This window comes from Argiope bruennichi, chromosome 10 (assembly GCF_947563725.1).
Source record: "Argiope bruennichi chromosome 10, qqArgBrue1.1, whole genome shotgun sequence".
NCBI classification, from domain to species: Eukaryota; Metazoa; Arthropoda; class Arachnida; order Araneae; family Araneidae; genus Argiope; species Argiope bruennichi.
Window position 1 is genome coordinate 53,240,422 of NC_079160.1, and position 12,619 is coordinate 53,253,040.

Genomic DNA, 12,619 nt, shown 5'->3' on the forward strand with positions numbered 1-12,619 from the left:
CGCTGCTGTGCTAATTTCTTCTTAATTTTTGTTAATTTTTTAGAACATTTCTTTGGATTATTTTTAACAATAGATTTCATTATTACCATGAAACTTATATCACTTTCATTGTTTCATCAATTGTTGAAAGTTAAAAAAGGGTTATGCAAAATATTACTTTAATTCTTATATTTGTCGATCAATATGATATGATAAAGGATGAATATGATAATGCAAAAATGGAACAAATTAAAAGCACGAAATTCGGTAAATGGCATCAAGGCCAAATTTATCAATTTCCATCGAATTTTGAATAAAATCAATTTACATGAAACTATTTTTTATCTATGTGTGTGAAAATGATAATTAAAAAATACAAAGAGCTAGATGAATGAAATTTAGTATATAGTTCCCCATGTGCATTGAAGATGTGTATCAAATTTTGGACTAAATTCATGAGTCGCATGACTAAAAATATGTATATTAGCATGTATATATAAAAAAATTTTTAAACTGCAATGACTTAGATAAATGTAATTTGGTATGACTTTTGATCAAAACTGAACATGTGTAAAAAAATTGTGGACCCAATCAGCCAAAATGAAATCACTCAAAAATACATACTTAGTTTTCTTCATTACATTATGGAGTCTAAAATATGTCATATTAAGCCACTGTACACAAAAGTCGAAGACAATCCTGCTTTTGGAGTCCATTCATAATTTGTGCATGTGTAGATGTTTAATCAGTTGATGTGTTGCTAATGTGCAAATTCATTCATAAAAATTAGTCATTATCATATTAGATTATTTACATTCTAAAGCCTCTAAGCATTTGGATTTTTATTTTACCAATAAAAAAATTGAAGCATCTCTGTGCACTTCACTAAAAATTAATGTTTTAATTTCAAGTGATAAACCTTTTTAGAAATTACTACTAAAAAATACATGAAATTGTTTCTTATATAGATATTCAAAATACTAAAGTAAAAAACAAATAGTTTCACAGGTATACTTACAAATAGTTTCACGGGTATACTTTAGTTTAAAGATCATTATAATTATACTGTTTCTGTTTCATTAAATCCCAGAGTAAATTTCATTTTAAATTTTTGTTCATTCATTCATTTATTAAATATGTTTTGCATATTTTAGAGATTTGATTTACAACTGATGTTAGTCCTGAATCTTGATTTTAACACAGTATCGAAGTGAGAAATTTAATTTCAATTCAGACGCCACTCAGTTAAAATGACATAAATGATATTTTAATGAGCAAAGAAAGTTAGACACACAGCAAAAACACATCCATCAAAAGCCTTATGTCTCACAAATCTTGAAATATATATAACAAAATGACTTCATATGAATTTATTACTCAATTTAAACAACATCAAGATGACTGCGTATTCTTTGCAACAATTCTCGCTTCACTGAATCAGGTACCAACTCTAAAAAATAAATAAATTACATCATATAGGAACTTAATTTTTAAAAACTTAAAGTTATACTTTATTTGTAATAGACTTAATAACTCAATCAGTCATAGTGATAAATTTTTTTGAAAACACATGCTATTAGAATGGTCCTTAAAAACAACTTTAATAAAACGTGTTTCCATTTTGTTTATAATCTTAAAAAAAAAAAAAAAAAAAATTAAAGACTTCAGATTTAAATGGAAATATATGTCCAGGGGTTGCTATCAAGTTTTAAAGTCCTGAAAACAGAAGAAATTTTTCAAAACTGATTTATTTTTATATTAAAATTTGTAAATATAAATAATAATCAATAAAAAAATATTACATATAGAGAAAAAAAGCATGTTATACATAAAATAGAAAATTTTTTTGAAGAATAGCAAAAATTTAAAAAGAACATGGGAAAAAAAAGCCAAATGTTTAGTAGACTAGGAAAAAGAAATCAGTTTTGAACTAGACAGTGAGAGATAAAGAAAATTGGAGAATAGTCCTGCAAAACATGTTGTGATATTAAAACCTGTTTAAGAGCATTAGCATGATATTTCTCATGCTATTACCCTTAATGCGATCAAAATACAAGAAAAGGAAAATTGGCTATTCTTTCAAAGACAAAAATGGATGACTTGGTAAATTAAGAAATGCAGAGATAAAAATTCTATAAAGTAAGAAGCAAAGATTATTTAAAAATGGGTTCATTTATAAAAAAAAAAAAAAAAAAAAAAAAAAAAAATTGAAGGAGGGTGAAGAAGAAATTAAAAGGGTGCTATTTGAACAGATATTTATTCTGTCACAAGAATTTGAGGAGAAAAGCAACTCATCTGAAAATAACAGTTGTTCAATAAAAAGCAAATACAACTTGTAATCAACTAACTACCCAAGAAAAAAGACAGGAACAATATTCTGGACAATAATATCACAGTAAACCTTGATGCAGCAAAGATAAGAGATAGAAAAACAGCTATTGTTTTGACAACAAAACTTAAAATTGTTCACACTGATCCGTCAGAATACAGAGTGAACAAATTGTCTATTCAACATTTCAGAATGAAAAGAAGAGAAAATAGAGCACCAGATTTTTAAAAAATGAGTTCTCAATTGATTTTCCTTTGAATGTACACTGGGACGAAAAAATTTTAGAAGACATTGCATATTGTAAAACTGTTGATTATCTACTAATCACTGTTAACAATTCAATTGACAGGTTCAATAAGATTATGATTTTTTTACATCATATTTCTCTGAAGTTTATTATTTTTTTATAATTTATCATGATAAAAAAAAATTTAATATTAAAAAGGAAATCATTAATCATTAAGGTTAATTTTTTAAAAATTTTATAAATATAACCTCTTTTTTACCCATGATATACATATTAAAATATAACTTAAATATCTATTTTTTTTTTTTTTTTTTTTTTTTTACAAAATTACTAAAAAAACTTCTAAAATAAAACAAAAACCTAAAATATGTTGATCAATTTTTTTTAATGTGATAAGATGAGAAACTATATATTGGCAAGTATATATTGACAAGTTATTTATGAAACTAAATTGACAAGTTAATGAAAGAATAATGTGTAATACTTGGGGTTGCAAAATGCCTAAATCCGCCACAATTATTAACATTATTTTTAAACATATTATAATCAGGCTTATTGTTTAGACCTGTTTAAAAGAATACAATGATGCCTAAATCATCATTATTTTCTGTAGCTTCTATCATACAGTCAGTTTCAATTACCATAATTATTCATAGTAATGTTTTAGATTAGATTCAAGATCTTGACTAATTCAATTATATTTAAAGCAAACTATGTAATCTAATAAAATTTAATAAATAATAACAAAAATTAAATGACTGAAATAGTAAGATGTATCTCTTTATGGTACAATATTTTTATTGCTAAAGTAATATAAATGGCAAGTAGAAATGTTAAATTTTTTTTAATTAAATGGGGGCATATAAAAATTAAACTTTATTTAATTCTATATAATTTAAACAAATTCAAAATCCACTTAATAATAACCTTCTTGTGACATGTGACATAGAAATCACATGTCTCATAATTCTATACAAACTATTTTTCATGCATTAATTTAAACTGAATTAAATATACCATTAGAACTGTATTATATACAATTTTTATTAATATAGCCTATAAAAATCAATCCACTTCACTGCAAAATGCAAATATTAACACAATAGCAAGCATTGTATTTAATTAGGATTAAGATTAGTTTGATGCTGGAAGATTAATGATCCAGTATCTTTGAAGCATAAGAAATCTAAAACAGAAAAAATTTAATTTGGCAAAATGCTATATTACCTCTTCCTTTAGGAGTCATCTCTCTCACTAAAGTATCTATTGTCACATTTTCAACACCTTTTTCTCTAATGATATCTAATCAAAAAAGGAAAAATAATATTAAAAATGTAAAAAAATATATTATAACATTTTGCTACATTTAGAAAAATAGAAATGTAAAAATGCTTCAAATATTACACATTTTTAGAACAATTATGAAACAGTATAAAAGACATTACAAAAAAAAAGCATTTCAATTTTTTTTGTATTTGTTAGCAAAGATCTTTATAGAAACATGCAATGTGTACATATAGGGTGGTAACAAAGAAACTTCCATGATATATGAGCCCCTAGTGATCTATCCGCTCAACCAACTCAAATAAAAGTTCAGATATTGTTATTTGAAGGTATGCACATGAGATTGTGATGATTTAAAGCAATAGAGCTTCCATGATTACAATTACACAGAAGAAAAAAAAATTGAAATTCTCAAACAGCAACACTGCATAAATTGATCAGAGCATTTAAAAACCACTAATGGTGCTATCATGATAATTGGTATCAGACCAATGATAACACAGAAGGAAGGAGCTTTAATTCACTTTGCATAATTCACAACGATAAACAGTAAAAGCAATAATCATAAAATACCATGAACAAAGCATATCAAGAGGAAAACTTTTAATAAGCAGTGTTGGAAGATTGTTTCTTCAAGTATGTGTTCAAACATGAAAAAGATCATATTATTCTATATATATATATATGAACCGTTTATTTTGAAAATGGGGCAAGTCCATTTTTTGTTATTGCGAGATATTAAAAGGTTTGCGTTTCAATAAATTTAAAAATATTGATAAGTATTAATAGATATATTTTTTGTATTTTGTGGAACCAGATAATGTAAGTTTATAATTCAATAGTGTTTACAGTGCCGACTAAAAAAAATAAGAGTTCCATTATAACTAAATTGACATGCCTCACTTTCAAAATTGAACCATTTATTTTGAACATGGGGTAAGTCCATCTTTTGTATTGCGAGAAATTTAAAGATTTGTGTTTCAATAAATTTAAAAATATTGGTAAATATTAATATATATATATATATTTGTATTTTGTGGTACCAGATAATATAGATTTATAATCCAATAGTGTTTACAGTGCTGACTAAGAGTTCCATTATAACTAAATGAACTTGCCTCACTTTCAAAATTAAAGAATTATTGCAATCATTCATTTAATTGGGAAATAATATTTCAGTTGCATCAGCCTTTTTTTTTTTAAAAAATAAAAACAAAATACTATTCAAATTTTTATAAATATTTATTTATTTTATAAAAAGGGAAACAAAACCAAGAATATTCTAGTAGAAAATATAACATAACAACAAACAATTCAGTTTTATTAAGAATTTCAATGCAATTATATATTTTAGTTTATACATAGGTATAATCAATTTGAATTTTATTCAACATTTTAAAAAATGAATGATGAACAGGAGGTATATATAGGAATAAACACATCATATCCTTGTATTTTTCAGATGTAATAAATCTCCTTTTTTTCTTACATAAAAGATAATTTTATATTTCTGAAATTACTTGGAATTATTTACCTTCTTCATTGTGGCAACAAATCGATAACTTTAAATTCAAAATCTCGTTTTATCAAAGTTTTGTTGAACATTTTGTATGGTGCATCCCTTGTAAATCTGATCCAGCATATAGTTAATCAATTCACCGTTTCTCTATCGGTATTTTTCTTTCTTTTTAAAACCACTTGTTCCAGATGTTGGGTTGAAAATAAATTTCCACACTTAATTTCATGTACTAAAAATTTATTATGTTTTCAACAATCTTGTATTACTTTATAGTAATCCTGGGGAATATGCAAGGAACTGGTTTCTGGGTTGAATAGCTACTGGATAGTTCCACTCCAAAATCACGATCGTTCGGTAGAAATGAATGTCCTGACAATAAAAATTTTTGATCAATTATATTTATTTCGTTGTCACTGGACTGAATAATCGGTGATGGAAGTAAACATTATTATTGACACACAAAATTAAGATATACTTTTCATTATTTATAAAATACTGTACAACCACTGATTTTCATTATCAAAGATAGATCGATAGAAACACCCTAGATTTCAAATGGCTACATTTCCTTCACCATAGAGCAACCAGAGCTAAATATTGGCGTAATATATTCGGTCAAATATAATTTCAATCTAAGATGGACTTGCACCACTTTCAAAATAAACAGATTAACAGATTTTCAATACTGTTAAGAGCTAAAACTTCCATCTCCAAATTCGAGGAAAGCATAATTATTTACAAGCAGAGACAAGGTACGTCCGCCACAGTGCGACTCAAAAGCAGAAGTGGGGAAGAAGCGTGAAATAAATTATCCCGTCTTATATAACATGAGATATCTATAGGGAAAATATTTTTTTACAGTGCTAATATATTATTAAGATTCTGATAGGGATTTCTGAAGCACAAGTAAGAGAAATACAGGGATCTTTTAAAAAAGAATCTGCTTACTGGACATTTTTCTAGCCCTTCACGGGGAGCGTGAGAATGTGTCGGTGTTTAACCGATTCAGCAATTTTATAAAGCTTCTCTTGAATTAATTAAGTAGAGAAAGTGGAATTGGATCAAGAAATAAGAGAATGAACTTACTATGGGCTAAATTAAGATAAAACTTTGTAAATTAATTAAATTTAAACTAAGAGTTTAAAATATCATTATATATATATATATATATATATAATGCTAACATACATATAATAGAAATCTCTCTAATTACAAATTATTAAATGGTAACAATCAAATGTAAACAAATTACTATAGCAATGTTATAAGGTTCCATTGAACTTATTTACAGCTGCTCTTAATTCAACATTGCTAATTAGTGCAGCTGCAAAATATTATTAGATATGCTCTAGAGAGAACTCATGAAAAACTATTCCATTAGAGAAAACAAGATGTAAAAAAAAAGAAGAAATTAAATAGGCGTCAAAGTTTAAATGAGTGCAAAAATATGCTGAAACCAGAAGGGTAATGGCTATACCTATGGAAATTGATAATTATATGTTTCAAACTATTATTTCATAAAAATAATATTTGCATTATCTTAAAACTAAAAAAAAAAATTACCTTTTTAGTGATATCAATTTTATTTCACTACAATGCTTTTTCCTTTTTAAGAATTATTTTTTCAAGTAGGACACAATCTTTAGCAATAAAGTTTTAATGTTTTCATCAAAATTAAATTTATCCATCAAAACATTCAAATGCATGCTTTTGTCAATGTAAAATTCCAGATTTAAAAAAATTCTTCCTTTGTATATTAAATTCTTCTGCTTTTATTTTGTAATATATACATTTTTTTTTTTTTTTTTTGTATGTGTTATAATTTGTTTTGACTTATTCAATTAAGTTCACATTTTTCAATCTTATCAAATAAAAAAGTGATATTTTTTTTTAAATATATATATATATATATATATATATGCATTCCATATAAATATTTAACAGCCTAAAAAGTCAATAATTTGGTTGAATATGCAGATCAATAAAGGTTGCAATTTAGAAAAATAATTTAAACTTAGACTAAAATAGAATGAATTATTTATTTTTACACAACAAAGAGTTTCAAGTATACAAATCAATAATATAAAAATAAATGACAATTTAAATTAATATGGAAATTAAATGAAACATAAAAAATATATATTTTATAACTTATGAAACTTTACATTTTTATATAATGTGCACAAATATTTAATATATTGTGCACTATTCTCTGAACTATTCTCTGAAAAAAACATTTAATTAAACACTTTTACATTAAAAAAAGTAATATAATTACAGATATAGAATAAAACAAATTGTTACCTCTGCAAACAGCCTTCATTTCTTCCTTCCATCCACTCTCTAATAAACGAGTTCTAAGAAGCTCTTTGAGTCTATGAATGACAATTAAAGATTTAGTACATATGTAAAAAGTAACTTTCATAAAATGGACCAATCTTAGAGTCATTAAAGGTCACTGCAATTTTATACATATAAATCAAATGATAAAATTGGTTTGAATTTTTTTCATTTTACACTTTTAAGCAATCTACAGATCAAAAGGCTGTAAAACAGATATTTCAACTTGGTAATATTAACACTAATTAAATTTATTGATTTTTCTAGCAATCAAATAGACTTTATTTAATGATATATATACCTATATAACAGTCTTTTAAAATGAATATAAATATTAACTATAATGTAAGCATCTTCATACCAGTTGTTTCAAGAACATATGGTTCTACTGATGGTAAGACCAAAGAAATCATCACTTAAATAGTTAATAAAAATTTCACTAAGATGCAGCAAGAATTTCACACAGTTGAGAAATGCAACGAGAAGATAACAATCATAATGAATCAACAAACTCATTAAGAATTGAATCAAATTTATAAAACACAGCAGAACTTCTCTCGTGTTTTTAGAATAAAATACCAAATAAATTTATTCTCTAAAACAAAACATTAGATTCCATTAGAAAATCATTCCTATTAGGATAAAATAAAAAAAAATCAAAAGAAATTATATAATTTCTTGAAGGTGAACAATCCGTAGTTATTGTATCCGTAACAACTTTTGGATTTTGTTATGTGAAAGTACCATTAATTTTTGTTGTAAAATGTATTTCTCTTTTATAATGTCTTCCCATTCCAGATTGTATTAATCTGATTTTTAAATTGTCATTTATTTAGATTAATAAAAATCTATGAGAATTATAGTCTCTTTGACAAGGAAAAAAAATCAGAGATGTTTCATAGAAAGATAAGACTATCACTTCTAAAAAAATCCTTAATGTAATGAGGCAAGTTGGAAATTCTTAATTCAAAGATGATTAATATAAGTAACCTTTAATAAAAATGGAAACATGAAAGGTGCAATAATAAAGAAAATGCATTCAATCTGACTACAACATGATGCAATTAGTAAAAATCCACACCACTAAAAAAAATAAGAATAATTTCAATCAACAACAATCTAAGAAATAAAACAAGAAAGCACCCTTAAGTTAAGTATCATATCTATATTAAATTAAATTATTTCATTGTAGCTTAATCTCTTTATTGTAACATTCTTTTAGAATTTTGTTTTGGCCTTCAGATTTTGATAAAATTATTTTCTACTTTTTAGGACAAATGGATTTTCTCTAAATGTTTGAGTTTAAATAATCTTTCTTATTTTTTCATCTTTACAATTTTAAAGAATTATTCAAATGATTATAGTCTTTAATATATCTTGAGTTCGATTATTACAAACATAATGAGACATTCAATTAATTTCTTTTTCATATTCACTATTAGATGGCACATCTTGCAAGGAATAAAAAAAAAATTAATCAATTAATCGATAATTAAGTTTTGAAAAATATTAAAACTGTGTATAATTATTAAATACATAAAAAAACTTTCAGAACTTTAGTAAGTGAAAATTATAAATATCTGTTTTACAGACATAAAAAATATAAAAGGATGTAAAAAAAAAAAAAAAAAATGGTTGAGACCTACCAACAGAGAAAATAAGACAGATAAAAAATTATTTACCTTTCAATATCATTTGAGTCAATAATATTTTTCTTGTTTTCTGGCATTCTTTTGATAATACTCACTATATACTAAGGAATAAAATAAATTAGTGAAATATATGCATGAGAGATAGTAGGTGGAAAAACATCACAAACCTTCTGCTTGTATTTAAAAGTCATATCTTCACATAATTTACAATACCTTAATATATTCTTTATTAGTAAAAAAATCACCTTATAATCACTGCCTTGAAGAAACTTTACGCACATTTTTTAAATCATCATGCTCTGTTCCTATCTAGTACTCACTTTATTTTTGAAAACATGGTTTCGAGAAGCATATATAATTTGCAATTCCTATTACTTCTTTTATGACAAAATATTTTTCCTAATGTGCCAGTTGACATATTAAAGGCAGATGAAAATTCTAATAAATAAGCTAACAGTGCTGAAAATGTTCGATCAAAACTTTTTATGCTAGAGTTTACATTCTCAATTGTAAGAAAGTTCATTATATCAGTATATTCTCTTCAATTGTCAGAGATTGTATACATCATTCTTGACACATTTTTTTTAAATATTATCTTTTCTCACAAAACCTCTGATGCAGATTTGTTAAAATATTACGATTAGGTATATGCCAGACATAATGTTATTCAAAAGTAATGAGCAACTCATTCTTGTATTTCATAGATTCCTATGCCAGATGCATATCAGCAAGCTCCGAATTTATATTACAGACCATCTTATCTTACATCTTCCTCATCTAGATGTTTCTTCCTGTGAGAATGAACTTCTATATAAGGAGCATTAGAAGGTTCAAGCAAACTAATTTTGTATTCCTTTGCAAATTTAAGTTGTTTAGTTGCACTTATGACATTTATATCCTACAACTTGTAACCAATGTTTAAATCAAATCAATCAAAATTAACAGATTATACCTGTAATATTTTTTAAGTTTAATTTAGCATAATAATCATTTACTTATGTGCATTAGCTTCTTTCCTTAGTTCCCAAAACTTGTGCATTTTCCTGATCAATAAAATAATGATAGTGTTGCTCTCCTGATCATATTACACCTCTGTATGAGAGATAGGCAAATGAGTTGCTGTACAAAGACTGGTTTTATTTGCCATGCAGATTTGATCATGCAGTTCATCCTAAGTGTGATTGCAGGAAAGAGGTAATTTTGTATTGATTCTCTTTTAATCATAGTTTTTAAATTTTTAACTGGAAAATACAAAGTAGATACCAGCATTTAAAATATCTTTTAAAGCATTTATTAATTCAATATATCAAAAGATTTGAAGTTTGGAAATAATCTTAAACATTTAAGGTAACTTAATAAAAGTAAATCAAACAAAGAAGCAATTCTTAAATCTCTGTTTCTGTTCATATTCTTTTTTTCAAAGATAGGAAATATTCTCATTCCCTCAAAAACTATAAAGATAGTTCATATATGCTATTTGTGTCATATAGTGATCTCGAGGTTTAGTTGGTCACTTTCAGATTACGCCCAGCTCCTTGATATATAATGCAACAATCTTGGCAATATATCTAGGTTGTTTAGTGATAAAATAGGCACAACTATAAGCTATAAGCACACATCTTTTTAAGTGACTGGTATATAAAAAGAACTTTTTCATTGATAAAAATTAGAAAGAGTTTTATAATGTAATAGATTTTGTTTTTCCTTCTTTGCGATAAGCCTCTCAAACAAACAAAGCAAATGCCGTAGATATTCAACAAATCATCCTTAAAAAAAAAGGTCATGGAAATTTCTCAGGAAAATTCTAGCATCAATATACTTTCTTGAATAAACTTTTGAGTGTTGAAAGACTTAATTAAGGAAATATAATATTTAATAGGTGAAAAAGCATTTAAAAATATTTCAATTTTCCTTCACTTTAAAAAAAGTATAAAATTGCATAAACATTAATCAAAATTTCAAAGAATGCAACAGAAAAAACAGTGTATAAGTGCAAATTTTAAAAAAAAAAAAAAAAAAAAAAAAAAAAAAAAAAAATGAAAAAATATGAATAATTTAAAAATTTATTTTACCAAGCAGATATTAATTTATATTGAAGAGCATTTGTATTGGCTTATGTTACAAATCAGATGATAGATTGTTAGTTGCTAAAGAGTACTTATATGAATAAAGAAAAATGCTTCAACTTGCTTCTGAATTCTAAAATGATTTACCTCAATTCATTATTTTAACTTAATACAAATCTAGTATGCCATCAAGAAGCCACAAAACTTTCATATTTAAATATTCTTCATTCTTATTATTGTTTTAAGGTATGCTTTTGTTTCAAATTCAAATTATAGCATATAAAAACTTGAAGTTATCTCCAAATTTTGTAAAAGCTTCCTTTAAATTGTTTAAATATTGGACAAGAAACTTCAATTTTAAATAAGCAAATATACTTAATGATAATGAGAATTTAAATAGAAATGCATTTGCAGTATAATACTGTTAACTGTTTCTAAAGCATCGTAAATTTGAAATACTAAAATTAAATAATTTTATCAATTATAAAAACTTGAAGAAAAGTATTAAAAATAATTATATCATCAGCAAAATAAAAAAAGAGATAAATGAAACAAGTAAAAAAGACTATGAGACGAAAATTTTAAAATGCATTAGAGAATGTATAGACTTAGGTAACCTGGTAGATTAGCAATTACATTTCATCACTAATGAAAAAAAAAATACAAATTACTTCTTTTATAGATCTATTTCAATGATTACAAAATAAAAGAGTAGTAATTAAAACTAAATCACTCATGGTGAAACACAGTTTCTAATAGTATTTTAGTTTTTCAGCAGTATTAAAAAAATATATGAATAAATATAAAAATTCTCACCTACTTCAAAAGAAAAATAATAAACTGATATTTTTTTTAATGTTAAATGAATATGCCTTTCAAATTTCCACACTTGATTGTACGCATCGTTCAATAGTACAACAAAAGTTCACCAATGATCCTTAGAATCAGCTTTCAATAGAATGTTTATTTACAAGCATGATGAGTGGAAGTTGAAATGCTTATCATATTTGGTATTTTTTTATGCCCATTTGTTTATTTTATAAAAATAAACATTATCTATCGATAAAGAAAAGAAGCATAAAAAGTAAAATCTAAAATATTATTTTGAATGCTTTTCTCACAAATTATTTTACACAAGCATTTACTTTATAAAAAAAAGAAGAAAAAAAGAAATTGTCGTTTTAGCTGGCAGAGACAAAGTGA

The 12,619-nt window shown here is 25.1% G+C and overlaps 1 protein-coding gene across 2 annotated transcripts; it reads right to left on the bottom strand.

The window, feature by feature from the left end:
• Window positions 1–1,224: 1,224 nt before the first annotated feature.
• On the bottom strand, window positions 1,225–12,396 carry LOC129988069 (transcription and mRNA export factor ENY2-like). Of its 2 annotated transcripts, none has more exons than XM_056096178.1 (5): window positions 12,237–12,396; window positions 9,381–9,451; window positions 7,663–7,733; window positions 3,783–3,857; window positions 1,225–1,429 (listed from the first exon to the last, which is right to left on the bottom strand). In XM_056096178.1, the coding sequence occupies exons 2-5, from the start codon at window positions 9,425–9,427 to the stop codon at window positions 1,362–1,364; spliced, it is 261 nt and encodes an 86-aa protein (XP_055952153.1). In that variant the 5' UTR covers window positions 9,428–9,451; window positions 12,237–12,396; the 3' UTR covers window positions 1,225–1,361. The 2 variants fall into 2 exon arrangements, with proteins under 2 accessions (XP_055952153.1, XP_055952154.1); XM_056096179.1 differs by having other exon boundaries at window positions 12,233–12,391.
• Between the last annotated feature and the right edge of the window lie 223 nt (window positions 12,397–12,619).